This window comes from Talpa occidentalis, unplaced genomic scaffold (assembly GCF_014898055.3).
Source record: "Talpa occidentalis isolate TD23 unplaced genomic scaffold, MPIMG_talOcc4v2.1 talOcc4.12, whole genome shotgun sequence".
NCBI classification, from domain to species: Eukaryota; Metazoa; Chordata; class Mammalia; order Eulipotyphla; family Talpidae; genus Talpa; species Talpa occidentalis.
In genome coordinates this window covers 8,055,787-8,071,844 of record NW_023601212.1, presented here as the reverse complement: position 1 = coordinate 8,071,844, position 16,058 = coordinate 8,055,787, and the positions used below count along the sequence as shown (strand labels likewise).

Here is a 16,058-nt window from a genome sequence, read left to right as displayed (position 1 = left end):
GGCAGCACGGCGCGCGCCGCGATGGGGAAGGCCCCGGCGCAGGCCCCGGATGTCGTGTGCGCCGCCGTCCCCGCCGATGGGTCGGGACACACGCTCGCGCTCGCGGTCCGCGGGTCGCAGAGGCAGGAGGCAGAGGAGCCGGAGCGGGAGCCGGAGTCGAAGTCGGAGCGGGAGTCATGGGCGGCGAAGCCGGCGGCGCCGGGACGACGAGGGGCGGCGCAGGCGGAGGCGGCGGAGCCGGGAGCGCAGGTGGGTCCCTGCGTGCGCGGCGCCGGGCCGCGGCTTCTGCCGTCGAGCAGCGGGGAGGCGCCGCGGTAGCCAGGGAGGTCCGCCCGGGCGAGGAGACGTCCGGCCGCGGGCCGAGGCGAGGCGTCCCGGCAGGGCGCCTGCTGCTTGGAGGAACAGCGGCGAGCTCGGGGGCGAGGCGGAGGGGAGCAGGAGATGAGGTCGGAGGAGTAACGGGAGGCTGGACGGTGCGGCCTCGTGTGCGGTAGTGAGGGGTTTGCCGTTATTCGGGGAGAGAGAGGTGTGCGAGGATTTTGAGCAATGGGGTGATGTGGTCCGACTGGCTTACAGAACTCCCTTTAGTGGGGAGAAGGGACTGGGGGCGGGCGCGGCGGACGTGACACCAGGGAGGAGGAGGATGGTCCAGCGCTGCAGACGAAAGGTGGTGGCGGCCTTCACGAGAGGGAGGCTGTGGGGAACTGGTTAGATTTAAGAGGGGTTTCAGAATAGAGTTGACGACACTTGCTGGTGGACTGTTAACGGGGGTGGGGGGTGTAAAAAGGAAGAACTGTTGATTGCAAGTAGAAGGATTCGACTCCGAGCCTTGGGTCCCAGAGTCCCCCCTGTCTGTTTGCAGTTCTTTTTTTCTGAAGATGGGGCAAGACTTGGCTTGAGTCTTCTCCACCCTGAAGGAACCAGCATGGTGATGGGGACTCCCAGACCTGGGTCCCAGTGCTGGCTCAACCCAGGTGTGACACCCAGGCGGGTCCCTGCCCCACCTTTTGCACATCTGTGCCCTCAGGGTCTCCGCCGCCCCTCCCTAGGCATGCTTTGTCCCTGTCCCCAGAGCGTGCTGTCCACACCAGTCAGTGACTGGAGGCAGGCACAGCTCATCGTCCTCTCGGTTTGACAAGGTGGCTTTTCATTTTAAAGGTATGGAATATCGTTGCCACCCAGGAATCTTAGAAGATACAAGCAGCAGGAGAGAAATTAAGAATAAATGGTTTAACCAGGGATTGGCAAACTACAGCCTATGAACCAGTAATAAAAAACCAGTAATAGTTTTTTACACTTTTAAATGATGAAGGGGAAGGGGGGGGTGAGGAGAGTATTCCGTGATATGTGAAAATTACATGAAACTCAATTTTAAGATTTATTTATTTATTTACACAAGCACTGGGTACAGTCAGAAGCGCGGGAGGGTGAGAGAATTCACCAGAGCCAGAGCGGGGAGCAGAGCAGGCAGAAGGACCGAAGTACACTGCTGAGGGGAGCAGCGGGCAGCAGGAGAGGTCTGCGCGCCATGCGGGACCCTCCTCCGGTGGCCGGGGAACAGCCGGGGATCGAACCGGCGCCCCAGAGGCCGCGGGCAGCTTCGCAACCCAGCGCTCAACCGCTGCGCCACCGGGGAGGCCCGAAACTCAAATTTTGGTGTCCAGAAAATTTTACTTCCCCCTTATGTACAACTTTATTTTCAGTCATCCACATTAACCGCGATCCGAAAATACTGAGAATAAGATGTTTTGGGAGACATAATGTTTATGGATATATTGTTATCATTTTATGAGTTTATTCATTATTTAATATTATTATATCGTAGATTTTGTTGTTAATCTCTTACTGTGCCTAACTTACAAGTTAAACTATCATAAATGTGTATGATGTAAACATGGTAGGGTCTGATACTATCCTTGCTTTCAGACACCAACTGGGAGTCGTGGAAGGTATTGCCACGGAGAAGGGGGGACTATTGTAGTGGAACACGGCGGTGCCCCTTTGTTTACATGCTCTTTCTGGCTGCCTTGAACATAACATCTCTACTGTTGTAGCGCATAGGCTGGCCCTTTCTAGAAAAAGTTTGCTGACTTTGGGTTAAGCCTCTGATGTTGATGTTCTTAGCACTGGTTCATGTGTAGCATTAAATCTGTTATTGTCATCTTTGTAATTTTTTGCCTACTGCTTTCTAGTATTTGAATTATCCACAAGAATCAGTCATCCTAGATTCATAATTAATCAATGTTGTTAAGGAAAATTTGATGAAATTTATTCTGTATTTAAGAACTCCAAAATAATTGGGTTTGTTGCTTAGTTTTGATGTCGCTTAGTTGTGTTTAACAGAATACTTCAGACTCCGTTGTTCTCCACATTCGGAAGGTCTCCAACATTAAGAAATCCACCCGTAGGAACTCAGCATTCCATTCCCTGTTTTCACTGTCCTTCACTTCAGTGTCCGTCTTACCCCCGTTCACTCCTGCCTATCCTATAGGACCAGTTTAAACACCACCTTCTGGTAAGACTGCCCTTGGCATAGACCTGTCAGGCCCTCGGGTTCCTGAACTTACAGCACCTGGGCCATCCATGCCAGCCGCCCCTGCCCTCCCCTCTGCCTCCCTTTGTCCTCCTCATTCACAACTCTTCAGCCACTCAGACCCTCTCGCACATCAGACACAATCCTGCCCCAGGGTCTTTGTGCTTGCTGTGCTAGGAGTGTTCTTTCTCCAGCTCTCCCTGTAGCTTCCTCCCTACTTTCTCCAGAATGACCCACTCGGAAATCCTGAGACTGATCTCTCCATCCCTTAACTCTGTATCACTGTTCTTTGTGGCTGTTGGCACTGTCTGCTATTACGTGGTGTATCAGTGTGCTGACATGAGCCCCCAGAGGGCAGGAACTGTCACTGTCAATGCTGTGTTCCAGAATCTAGAACTCTGCCTGGCACTTACAGAGGTGTTTAACAAAGGCCTGTCAGATAAATGACTGACCCGCAAACAGTAAGCAGACCTTTTCGGATTCCTTCTGCAGGTCAGATTCAGAGGAAGAGCGGTGGAAGCGGCGAGGGAGGCAGAGCCGCAGTCCCCCACCACCCCGTTGTCACTCACAGGACCGGTCCTCTCGGTCCAACTCAGGTGATGAGCGGAGGCAGCAGCAACGTGGCAGATGGGTCCGCCGGCGACGGACACGCTCTTGGTCTCCAGGCTCCTCCGGATCCAGCTCAGCATCCCCAGACCACTCCCAGAGTCCTCAGGAGGCAGCAGCCGCCCTGAGCCAGCAGCAAAGCTTGCAGGAGCGGCTGCGCCTGCGCGAGGAGCGGAAGCAGCAGGAGGAGCTGATGAAGGCCTTCGAGACGCCAGAGGAAAAGCGGGCTCGGCGGCTGGCCAAGAAGGAGGCAAAAGAGAGGAAGAAGCGGGAGAAGATGGGCTGGGGGGAGGAGTACATGGGCTACACCAACACTGACAACCCCTTCGGCGACAACAACCTCCTGGGCACCTTCATTTGGAACAAGGTGAGCCCGCTGTCCCCGTGCGGCGCATGCTGCTTCCTCCTGAGTCTGCACCATTGGCCGCCCTTCCTGCCTTTCCAAAGGCTTTTGCTTTGTACACTTTTTACAACTTGTTTCAAGAGGTGTGACTTAGCTCTCCCAGCAAACATTCCAAGGCGACACTGTGCCTTTTAGTTTATCTTCTACGTAACTTCTGCGCCTCATTTTCTGCCGCTTTCATTCCATTAACTGTCCTGCTGTGTAGAACCTTTGCCCAAACCTGGCCAGACCTCAAACAGCGTGGACAACAAGTGGGCTTTCCCAGTCATTGCTGCTCTGTTGGCTCAGAGTTTATCACTGTCATTTCACTTGAAAGATGAAAATTAAACACCGATCCTTCACCTGCCAGCCATAGCCTCAGGTGCGTGGCTTGAAGCAACACTTTCTCTCTCCCAGTTCTAGAGGCCAGGGACCTGAAATCAGGGTGTCACTGGTCATGCTCCCTCGGCAGCCTCTGGCGGAGAGTCCTGTCCCGCCTCTCCCAGCTCCTGCTGGGTGCTTTCTAGCCTCGACCTAGAGCTGCATCACTCCATGCCCGCCCCTGTTGTCACACAGCTTCTCCCCTCTGTCCCTGCATCCAGATGTCTGTCTTCTGAGGACACCAGTCATTGCATTAGGGCCCAGCCTGCTCCAATCTGATCTCAACTAATTACAACTGCAAAGACCCTCTCTCCAAATAAAGTCCCATTCACCATTTCCAGGGGCGGGATGGGGACATCATGACGGGGAGAGGGGAGCACACAAATCAAGCCAACACAGCACCTGAGCGGGGGGGTGAGGGGGGGGCACAGTCAGAAGCTGGTACCCCCGTTCACCACATGCCTCCAGGCAGTTCTCCACGGCTGTCTGGACATAGGAGCCCATCCCGCCTTGGAACCTGTGCGCTTAGCCCCATCTGCTGGGACCCGCTGCCTCTCCCATGACTGCTCTTGCTCATTCTTCAGGTCTCAGCTGGTGTGTGTCCTCTTCTGGGAGGTCTTTCTGGCCCCTTTGGGCTCCCTGATACTCTTTCTCGCTCCCTAGTACTTTACTAACAGATGAGATGCGTGTCTGCCAGGTGTGGGCCTGTGTGAACCCTCACAGGGGGTCAGGCTATGGAGAACCAGACTAGCCGAGTCCACCAAAGACAGGGCAGGCAGGTGGCAGCTGCTGTTTACAGTGAGCAGTCCAGAAAGGTGTCCCAGAGACATCCAGACACGGCCAGGCTTACAGTTCCTGCCGGTCTGTAGGTTCCACTGGGCCGCTCTGCTCGCACTCGTGGTGGGCTCTGGGTAAGTGCGGAGTGAGGGCCTTGCAGGCGTGTGTGTTCAGTGTTTCCTCCACAAGCCTTTCTGGGAGCCTGGCCTGGCCCCAGGGAGCGCACCCTGCACTGAGGGCTTTGTTGGCCCCTCCAGTGATGAGCACACAGGGTGTAAACCCCCTGCTCAGCCTCAGGCCTCCAGTGCAGGAAGGGCACCGGACAGGTCAGCAGTACGGGCAACGTCACATCTCTTGTGCTTGGATCACCAGAGTGGGCGGTGACAGTGGACCCAGTGCCGGGCGTCATTCGAGGAACTTTGCACATGTCTGTGTCAGCTCTCACTGAGGCCTTCTCAGGGTGGAGTCGCTTGCCCAAGGTCACCCTGCTCTTGAATGACTGGGTCGTCTGGCCCCCTCACCCAGGCCCTCAGCTCTACACTGTGCAGCACGGGGTAGAAAGTGCCCGTACCGTGAGCCCACCTCAGTGGCCAGAGCAGCACCGGTGTCACGAGGAGGTCCTAAGCCAGGCAGCCCTATGTCCCCTTGGAGGCACATTTTCCAGGTACCAGGGGGTCCTTGAATCCTGGGAGCCTGGGGGAGATGACGGGAAGTGCAGAGCTCAACCCTGCTCAGTCAGCAGTTGCGACGTCATGTCGGGGGACGTGGGTCTCCAAGCCTTTTACATAAGCACCCTCTTAGGTGGGGCAGACAGGGAAGAGCCACTGACTGTGTTCGTGGCACTCCCAGGGGCCTAAGTGTGGAGAACCATTTATCCCCACGCTCTGGTGACCTGAGGCTCATGTGCTTTCAGCCTCTCATTCCCTCACTGTTCCTGCCTCCCTGAGCAGTTGCTGGACTCTGACTAGTGCGGGCACCGCGTAGCCAGTACAGCTAGGCCTCAGCATGAAATCAGAGAGTGGGCCTCAGCGAGGTTCTCCCATGAGTCCCCCAGAGTTGGGGTGGCTGCCTTTCCTATGTCTTGGCGCACGTCTCATTCATGGGCTGGGGTGCTCTGTAATGTTGGGCTGTGTCAGATTGACTTTGGTGCCTCTGAGGGGGCGCTGTCTCTGAGCGCAAGTCTGGGCGGTGTGACCATGGGTAGGTTACTGCTCTCTCAGCCTCGCTCTCCTGTCTTCAGAGCAAATGCTTTGGCCTGATTCATCTCATAGACGGTGTGTCCCAGGCTCCCTGGGGGTGGTGCCAAGGAGAGCAATGAGGAAGGCATCACTGCTCAGTGGGAATGTGGTTGGCCCCTCCAGGCACTGGAGAAGAAGGGAATCAGTCACCTGGAGGAGAAGGAGCTGAAGGAGCGGAACAAGAGAATCCAGGAGGACAATCGGCTGGAGCTGCAGAAGGTGGGGGTGCCCCCTGTTGCCCACATGAGGTCAGAGGCCTTCCCTCAAGGGGACTCAAGGCCCACTCGCTCTGGCTTAAGTCAAGCGGGACCTGACTGACTTACATGAAAAATCCAACTGAAGTGGCTTAGGCCCGGATCCAAGGGCTCAGTGTCTCCAGCAAGCTGTTCCCCTCCATCTCTCAGCTTCACTCTGAACGCTCCCGTCAGAGCGGCTGAAAGAGGGCCCCGTCAGCCCCAAGGTCTGACCAAAGCCTCGGGCATCCGTGTGTCCACGGCCAATGGATCAGGGCCAGACCCGAGTCATAGTTTGATCCTTGACCCCAGGAGACCCCATGGCCCAAAAAGACCCCATGACCCCAGGAGACCCCATGGCCCCATGTTGGGCTGGACAGACCCAACGGGACCCCCATTATGCAGTTTTCAGACCCCGGCCCCCACCCTGCCCGTGCACCCTCAGGTGAAGCAGCTGCGGCTGGAGCGGGAGCGGGAGAAGGCCATGCGCGAGCAGGAGCTGGAGATGCTGCAGCGGGAGAAGGAGGCGGAGCACTTCAAGACATGGGAGGAGCAGGAGGACAACTTCCACCTCCAGCAGGCCAAGCTGCGGTGTGGGGCCACCCTGGGGAGAGGGGGCACCCTTCCCCACCCTCCGTCCCCTCACTCTGCCACCCTTCTCCTGGATCCAAGCACCTGTGTCTGCCCTGGGCCTTTTTACTTGCTGGCCCCACTGCCTAGAATCTGCTGCTTCCTTTGGGTTCCCCTAGTCACTCTTTCAGGGGCCAGGGGGCCCCTCTGGAGGGTGCGTTGCACCCTCCAGTCTCCCGTCAGCCTGTGTGGTGAGGAGGCATCTGACTGCCCCTCCGTCCGCATTGCGGAGCTGCATCTGCTGAGGAGCTTGTGCTGGATCCTAAAGTGCTGACCACCTGAGCCCTTTTGCCACACCCAGCCCATGCCAGTGGTTCACCCACTAGCGCCGTTTACGGGCCAGGAAAAAGAGGCTCCTCGGGCCCATGAGTTGCCCAAGGCTGCACAGTGGGTGTTTGAGTCCCAGCCTCTGTGTGTGCACAGGAGCCCATGTTTAGTGTCTCCCCCACCCCCGCCCCCTGGCCCTGCTGCCTGTAAGCCACACTGGTCCTGTGCAGGGACCAGGCCTGCTGGCCCAGGGCTCCCGCGGGTGGGACCAGGAGCAGCCTCTGACCCATGGCCTCACAGGACTCAGGCGCCATCCACAGGGGGGAGGTGGTCCCGTCTGCCTCGTGCCCCTGCCCCGCTCCCACTTTCCTGACCTTACGTGTGCTCCTGTCTCTGCCCTCTCTGGCCTGTGGCTTCTGAGCCTGTCTTGCTTCTCCACCCAGCACCCCCTTTTACAGGATGCCTTCCTTTACCCTCTATCCAAACTCCCCCCATCTCCTGCACTGGCATCCCCAGAGGCAGGGTCCTGAGGAGGAAGGACATCGCTGCCTCTGACCTCGCCCCTGCCCCCTGGCAGCTCCAAGATCCGCATCCGCGATGGCCGAGCCAAGCCCATTGACCTGCTCGCCAAGTACATCAGTGCTGAGGATGACGACCTGGCCGTGGAGATGCACGAGCCCTACACCTTCCTCAACGGGCTCACTGTGGCTGACATGGAAGACCTGCTTGAGGACATCCAGGTACCATCAGCCCCCGGACCCCCACCCAGGCCCCCAGCACCTCCAGGACAAGCCTTCACCATCCCCTCTGCGCCCCCAGGTATACATGGAGCTCGAGCAAGGCAAGAATGCAGACTTCTGGCGGGACATGACCATTATCACGGAGGATGAAATCTCCAAGCTCCGCAAACTGGAGGCCTCGGGCAAGGGGCCAGGTAACCTAAAGCAGCGCGTGTCCAAGTTGGGGTGCCTAGAGAGATGCTAGGGGGTGTGCCCTTGGGGGCGCATATCCAGATCTGATGGGAGCGCTAAGGGCCAGGTCACTCCTCGGGAAGCCTTGGGCTCACCAAAGGGCCTGTCCTCACCTGCAGGTTGTTTGCCCTTTTGGCTCTCCCTCTCGGGGCCTCTGACCAACAGCATCAGCCAAGGGCGGGGCTCGCTCCCTGATGGTGGGGGACTCTGTCAACTCCCCAGGTCTTGGAGTCTCAGAATGCTGAGACATCCAGACCTAGCTTCCTTCGAATGGTCGTTTAGTGGCATGGTGAGGAGCCGGTGACAGCCACATCTTTCTTGTTGGGCTTCAAGATTTCCTGGGAGCTCCGTCTCAGAGCAGGACCCAGCGCCACTTGGCCAGGAACCCACGCCGCCCATCTATTCAACATGACAGTCTTTTCTAACTAACATTTCCTTCCCTCAGATGAGTGTGTGCATGTAGTGCTGAGGGGAAGGAGCACTAAGCCAGCTCTCCCGCTGCCATCCGGTCTGGGTCACTCTGAGGCTTTGTTCCCGGCAGCATCCCTGGCCCCACAGACCACCCGGCGTCCTCGGGGGCAGAGCCAACCGTAGCAGTCCTGCCCTCCCTCTCCCTTAATCCAGCTCCCTGAGCCCCCAGCTTTCATGACATCAGCTCCTGAGAGCCCCGAGTCTCACTTCCCGGCCCATGTGCCATGGCAGGGGTCTGCTCTCCCCTCCCAGAGCCTGTCTGCCTGTCACTGGCGGCGGGGGCCGGTGATCTGGAGACCTTGCTTGCTTTTAGGGAAAGGAGAAATTACCTCCTGTCTTTGAAATGGAGTCAGTTTCCCTCAGTGCTTCTGGAGTACTGGGGACCACCCTTTGGTCAGGACATGTCTCTTTGGTGGCTGCGAGGCTGATCTAGAGTTCTAGCTGGAGGGGTGCTGTGGGGCCACTGGCAGAGTGGTAGCTGTGAACATGGCTGGGGTACAGGTCTGGGCCACCAAGCAGTGGGGAACCTTGCCTGGTTGGCACCTCCTCGGGGTCCAGCCCCAGCCCCTTTGTTGGTTGTGGCCAGGGGAGGGGTGATCAAGCAGGACCAGAGGAGTGTGGGGTGGGCCGGTGCAGCTGTCAGGTGCCTCCGGTGGGGCTGACGTGTCCACCACCAACCGGCGTCCAGCTGGACGCTGCAGGTGGTCGGACTCGAAGTGCCCATCAAGCCTCCTCTCCCCACCCGGTACCCTGGTGTCTCCCGCCCCCGCTGAGGGCAGGCTGGCCCCGGCTGTTGCCCAGCCACCATCCTGCGCCTTCCCTGCGCTGTGTGGGACCTCTCTCCGGGACTGCACATCTCCCTTGTCCGTGGTTTGAGGCCTCCTCTCAGCGGGGTGTGTCCACTGGTAATCTCTGAGGAGAAGCAGGAAATCCTCTTATGTCCTCTGGCTCTCCTGGAGCTGGCGACGCCTGGCTGGGTACAGGACTCCGAGGGCAGGACTAGACCTTTTCCTTCAGAGGTCGAGGCCCCAGCAGCTGTCTGGGGAAGTCTGAGGGACGTGCTGCCGTCGCCCCCTTTTCCAGAGTTCTCAGTGCGTAAAGTCCACGGTCATCTCAAGTCCACTGGGGCCTGGTAGCTGCGGCCCCTCCCTCCCCTTTCTCCGACGCGTCCTTACTTGTGGCGGGGCGGGTCCCAGGTCACTCCAGGTGTCCTCAAAGATGAGTTCCCATTTCTCCCTTCGGATTGATTTTCAAAACAGGAACCGAAACCCATCTGGCGCTGTCCTTTTTTCTTTTTAAATTAATTTGGGCTGTTTCCTTTTCTTTTTCTTTTTCCTGTTGCTGTAACTGGGAAATTCTCACCGTTCAGTGGGCTGTGCAGCAGAAAGCGGGTCCCAGCTGCCTCTGTGCCCTCTCCATTGGGCCTGCTTGCGAGTCCTCCCCGCAGTAACACCTCTCCCAAACGTGGTCCCTCACGTGGACCCCCGGGCCTTGTTGCTGAGTGCTCAGGCGGCATCCCCAGCACAGCCACCTGCGGACCTAGGCCTCCTCAAACGGGGTTCCGCAGCACTTGGCTCTCACGGGAGCAGCTGACTGGCTGGCTGGGTTTTTCTTTTTCCCCAGCAACTGTCGCTTTGAACAAGCATAGACCCAGTTTCTGTTTTTGTGTGCACAGGATGTGGCTCTGCTTAGATGGGCCTGGGGGTTGTTGCCGAATTCAGTTTTGGTTACGAAATGTATCTGTACCTATTAAGAGACCTACGTCAGCCTGCCAGCCCGGTGGGCCTCCTGCTGAGTCCATTGCTACCCAGGACTGCTCAGGTGCCCGGCATGGGACAGAATCTCTGATTCTAGTGTCCCAGGTTGGTGTCTGGAGGGACTCAGGTCCATCTCAACCTGACCCCTGGAAGCATTGGAAAAGCCAGCTGGGAGCAAAAGCTGGCTACCTATCCTCCATTTACTCACAACTGCGTACACTCAGCTGCCTGTGGGCCCAGCACAGAGCTGGGGAAACCACAGCCGGAAGCCTAAGGACATCCAGGCCAAGGGGATAATGTGGTGGTTAGGGAGGACTTCCTGGTACAGGGGACATTCTCACTGATCGCCTGTGATGGGTGGGATCCAGGGAGCAAACTGGATGGAGAGGAAAGTTATTGGTAACAAGTACTGCATGTGCAAAGGCCCTGGAGCAGGGTTTGGTGTCTCGTGAGCAACAAGGAGGCTGGTATACTGGAGCATGGAGGGGCATCTTGCCCCTATTCTCAGGGGCCTCACAGTCCAGAGGGGAGAGAAAGGTCCCTGAGCCCCCAGCCTTGAGAGAATCCATGAGAGTCTCCTGTAGGACATAGGGGGCCTGTTTGTCCTGGGGGTAGCATCAGGACTTCCCAAGAGACACAATGGCAGGCACAGTGCCTGGGAGCAGCATCCTTCATGCTATACACAGCAAGTGCTACATGTGTTCTCTCTCGTGTCTACAGAGGGGAAATTGAGGCCAAGAGAGGGTGAACCACTTACCCAGGCTCACAGCTGGGACTGGCAGAGCAGGATTTGAAGTTTGGATAGCTGGCTACTGAGTGAACCATCCAGTCCCCTACCGTGTGGTTCAGACCCAGCAGAGAGTGGAAGGTGTACTGGGCCAAGGCACTCAAACTTGAACCTGGATGCTAAGGTTCCCAGACCCCCAGGTCAGGCCCAGAAATACATGCCCAGCCTCCCTCAGACTTAGGGGCCAGGGTCCAAGGCCTGATGCCAACTTAGTGCATTCGAATAATGCAGCCAGGGTCACGGGTGAGTCAGAAGCCAGGGACAAGGCAGGACCCTGGGAAGTCGGTGAGGAGGCAAGGTGGAGGGCTAGGCCAGCACTGAGCACCCCTGTTCCATGCAGGTGAGAGGCGGGAAGGCGTCAACGCCTCGGTCAGCTCTGATGTGCAGTCAGTCTTCAAGGGGAAAACGTACAGCCAGCTGCAGGTCATCTTCCAGGGCATCGAGGGCAAGATCCGGGCCGGGGGTCCCAACCTGGACATGGGCTACTGGGAGAGCCTGCTGCAGCAGCTGCGGGCCCACATGGCTCGAGCCAGGTGAGCAAGTGGGCAGCTCTTAGCCCCTCTTGGGAGCTCACCCGGGAGCCAGGAGCCATGTCACCGGGAGCTGCCCCTGACTAACCCTAGAGTCCCACAGATTTTTGTCTTCCCTAAAGCCCCTACCATGTTCCCATGCTCCTTACCAGGAGTCAGGGGCCAGGTGGAGCTGGCCGTTAGCAGTTGTCCTTTTCTCCTAGCCAGGCCTTTGTTTCCCTGTCAGCAGGCATCACAGGAAGTCCAGGGCCGCTGGCCCCCACTCTGTGTACACATTCTCAGCATGCTTGGCACCACTGTGTAAACACGGGGCCTGTGTAAATGCCTCTGAATTTCTCCCCTCCTTGCCAGCCCTGCATCTGGCTTGGCCTGCCCCGTAGGCCTCACCCGCTTAGGGATACCCGTGTACAGCCAGGGGCCATTTCTTGAGTCCATGACCCCATGTCTCCAAGTCAGTTTCCTTGTGACCAGAATCTTGACCTTGGACTAGCCACAGCTGGGCAGCAACCCCAGCTAGCGCCATGGCTTGCTGCCCTTCTACCTCACAGCAAAAGGAGGGTCTTGTGAAGCCAAAGAGGGTGTGGGGTGATGGTGGCAGGGCCCCTCTCTGAGTGTCGCCTGTGGAAGTGACTCCTGCGCTTTGATTCAGGCTTCGGGAGCGGCACCAGGACGTGCTGCGGCAGAAGCTGTATAAGCTGAAACAGGAGCAGGGGGTGGAGAGTGAGCCACTGTTCCCCATCCTCAAGCAGGAGCCCCAGTCTCCTGGACACAGGTAGGCCATGCCCTGGCCCACTCCCACCCCGTCCGGGTTCCCCAGCCTCTGCAGGGGCCCCCGGCAGCCACCCACCCTTCCTCTGGTCTGCAGCCTGGAGCCTGAGGAGCCAGCCCCAACCCCACCCGGGCCCTCAGAGGGCGGCCCCCCAGAGCCAGAGGCAGAAGGAACAGCCCCAGCTGAGGGCGAGGCGGACGGGGAGGCCGTGCTCATGGAGGAGGACCTGATCCAGCAGAGCCTGGATGACTACGACGCAGGCAAATACAGCCCCCGGCTGCTCACGGCCCACGAGCTGCCGCTGGACGCCCATGTGCTGGAGCCAGATGAGGACCTGCAGCGCCTGCACCTGTCGCGGCAGCAGCTCCAGGTCACAGGTATTGGGTGGGCCCTGGGCGAAGGGGGCATGATGAGCCGGCCCCCATCCTCCCCCTCGGGTCCCCTGCGCCTCCATGCAGTCACCTGCGCACCCACATATTCATTTAGGGGTTGGCCCCCAAGACGCGGGTGTGACCGTCTTGCCCACTGTAGAGTGGGCGGTGGGATCCTGCGGGGCCAGACCCAGGCTGATGCATGCCCCGGCCCACAGGTGACGCCAGCGAGAGCGCTGAGGACATCTTCTTCCGGCGGGCCAGGGAGGGCATGGGCCAGGACGAGGCGCAGTTCAGCGTGGAGATGCCGCTGACGGGCAAGGCCTACCTGTGGGCAGACAAGTACCGGCCGCGCAAGCCACGATTCTTCAACCGTGTGCACACGGGCTTCGAGTGGAACAAGTACAACCAGACGCACTACGACTTCGACAACCCGCCACCCAAGATCGTGCAGGGCTACAAGTTCAACATCTTCTACCCCGATCTCATCGACAAGCGCTCCACGCCCGAGTACTTCCTGGAGGCCTGCGCCGACAACAAGGACTTCGCCACGCTGCGCTTCCACGCCGGGCCGCCCTACGAGGACATCGCTTTCAAGATCGTCAACCGTGAGTGGGAGTACTCCCACCGCCACGGCTTCCGCTGCCAGTTCGCCAATGGCATCTTCCAGTTGTGGTTCCACTTCAAACGCTACCGCTACCGCCGGTGACCTGCGAGGGTGTGGCTGGTTCACGCCACACCTGGGGCTCCCCTTAGGGCCTCCTGTTTGCCAGCATGGAGAGGTCGTCACCAGAACCCAAGGGGATGCATGACCCCGGGTCCTGCCCTATGGGAGGGGCCGAAGGTGGGGTTTTCAGAGCTCAGAAACCGAGCGTCCCCGGCCTCTGTCCAGATGGGTGAGCTGAGGCCTCCTCCCCCTCCACTCCCAGCCTTGTGGTTTCTGTGCTGCGGGGCTGCCTTCATTGGCTGGAGAGGGCACAGGGTACAGATATGGGGCCGCTAGGCTTGCAGGGGGCATGAAGCCCAAGTCCAGGATGTTGACCAGCCCTTAGATGTGACCACTGGCCACAGAACCCAGACTCTGGGCCCTTCACGAATACGCAACCACGGGCCCTGGATCCTTTCCTGTGCCCTTCCAGAAGGTTCCAACTAGGGGATATCTGAGTTCTGTGGTTCCCTAGTTGCCCCTGGTGCTGGCCAAGGGGTTGGCTCCCTCAGGTGGGGGGTGGGGGCACATCATCATACACCTTCAGGTCCAGGACCCAAGGGTCACAAGACAACATCCTGTGGCCACCCAGCATCAGCACTCCTGGGGGTCTGGCCTCCGGGTGAGGCTGCAGTACCCCACCTGGACCAGTCCCAGAGCTGCAGGGTGTCTGCCCGCATCCTGCGTCAGCACAGCCACATTCCTCAGGCTGCCTCCCGGCCACCATGGAGCTGCCCCCTCATCTCAGCTAGACAGTCAGCCAGACAGGCAGAGCCACTGTCATGGACTGTCAGCCACCCCTCGGGCAGGACAACCCCAGAAACAAACTTCTAACATTTTATTACAGAGACAATTCCAACCAAAAGTGGGAAGAATCCTACGTCAGACCTGAAGTGCCGCCCGGAACCCAGATTTCATCTGGAAATATTTTAGGTTGTTTCTCTAAAAAGACTTTTTTAGGTGGGGTGGGAAATCATATTTTCATTTAATTGGCCTACTGGTGAGTGCATGTTTTTTTAATAAACACTTTATTTTAGAGTAATTTCAGATTTTCAGAAATGGCACACAGCGAGGCTTCCCACACCCAGCGTCCCCGCTGTCTGCATCGTGTGTGACCACAGCGCCCATGTGGCCGCTGAGCGCTGAACTGAACCGAGAAGAACTTCTGAAGACAAACACCACACCTAAAAATACTTAGCAGTGGTTTCGTTAGAAAGTCGTTTGCCACCATGACTTTCTCGATCTTTGCCCCTCCTTGGTCTCACCTCCCCCACAGAGAGCACCGTCTGCTCCTGATACGGATAACGGCTGGGCGCCAAGGAGCTGCACGCCTGGGCCAAGGGTCACCCACAGACTACACTGGGACATTTCTCACTGTTGCACCTGGAGGTGCTGTGGGCACCCGGTGGGTAAGGTCAGGGGTGCTGCTGCACACCCCCACAGTGCGAGTCTAGTTTCTGTGTTAGCAGTGCTGAGAGGGACTCCATAGGCCGCTGGTCGCCTCCCAGCCCTGACCTGAGGCATCCCAGGTTTCCCTGCTACAGCTTAGGCCTCCATTTTGCCCTGCCCCACCTCTCACAAGGAAGTGGCCCTATTCTAGACGACAGGGCTTGGCCAGGGGCAGCTCTCCACACTGCAGACCCGGGCCAACTTGATCCAGGATTAAGAAAGTACATAATGGGGCCTCCCCTGGTGGCGCAGCGGTTGAGAGCTGGGTTGTGAGGCTGCCCGCAGCCTCTGCAGCGCCGGTTCGTTCCCCGGCCGCAAGCGAGAGTCCCAGCAAAAAAAAAAAAAAAAAGCATCGTGGCAACACAGACATAACCTTGCCCTTTGGCCCCTGTGACAAACATCACTAATCAATTGCTGGTCGCCAGCATACTCAATCCCCAGGTCTCTCTGGGACAGGCCTGGGCGGCACTTTGGAGCCAGCCTGGTGCTTGGTCACGAGATGGGTGTGGCGGTGGTCTGTTCACAGCACGGATAGATAAAACGTTCATACCCATTTCCTGAGGTTCACAGTGAATCTCACAGGCCCACACTTTGAAGCCTGTAGAGTAGCGATCAGGTTAGGACCCAGGTTTCTCCATCATGGAGATGACCTCCCGGGCCGCCATGTCCCAGCTTCTGTTCCCCCCCTTGCCCCAGGGGAGTCTTCCTAGCGCCTCTGCATCTCCTCTGTAGTCCAGCAGGGCATCTACCCAAAGGAGGCGGCTGTCCTGAATTGCTGGGTGCATGTTTAGCCAGGAGCCCCCAGTCTCAAGGGAGGAGAGCTGCACCAAGAGGTCAGGCTGGGGTAGGGGAGGCACTGGGTCTGGGGGATCTCAGAAGAACTGGGAAGTTTCCCTGGAAAAGGGCCTGGAAGGATGGGGGTGCTGGGCAGAAATGCAGAGGGGAGCCTGCCTTGGAACAGAAGGCGGCAGGTGTCCCAGGGCAGGCGTCCAGGGGCCTAACTGTGCAGAGCCCTGGGGAGCCACAGAGGATGAGTGAAGCAGACAGGGGGAAGCAGACAGAGTGTCTGCCCTCAGACAGACTAGAGATGGAACAGGACCACCAGCTGCTCCATGAGCCCACCCTGGCCTGAGGCCCACCCAGTGTCTCTTAAGCTGCCCCCAACCCCCACGCAACCTCTTCCAAACCCCACCCCATCCT

At 58.4% G+C, this 16,058-nt stretch overlaps 1 protein-coding gene across 1 annotated transcript; it reads left to right on the top strand.

Moving 5' to 3' along the window:
• Window positions 1–38: 38 nt before the first annotated feature.
• CACTIN (cactin, spliceosome C complex subunit) lies at window positions 39–15,150 on the top strand. The gene is made up of 10 exons (XM_037505059.2): window positions 39–249; window positions 3,026–3,506; window positions 6,041–6,136; window positions 6,596–6,741; window positions 7,625–7,787; window positions 7,867–7,981; window positions 11,374–11,566; window positions 12,213–12,335; window positions 12,429–12,709; window positions 12,922–15,150. Exons 1-10 carry the CDS (start codon window positions 50–52, stop codon window positions 13,410–13,412), a joined length of 2,289 nt encoding a protein of 762 aa, XP_037360956.1. The 5' UTR covers window positions 39–49; the 3' UTR covers window positions 13,413–15,150.
• Window positions 15,151–16,058: the final 908 nt, after the last annotated feature.

Excerpts from the sequence above, each read along its gene's own strand:
- CACTIN (XM_037505059.2), top strand. The coding sequence starts at position 50 with ATGTCGTGTGCGCCGCCGTCCCCGCCGATGGGTCGGGACACACGCTCG. Across the intron at positions 3,507-6,040 it reads GCACCTTCATTTGGAACAAG|GCACTGGAGAAGAAGGGAAT; the intron begins GTGAGCCCGCTG and ends TGGCCCCTCCAG. Across the intron at positions 6,137-6,595 it reads ATCGGCTGGAGCTGCAGAAG|GTGAAGCAGCTGCGGCTGGA; the intron begins GTGGGGGTGCCC and ends GTGCACCCTCAG.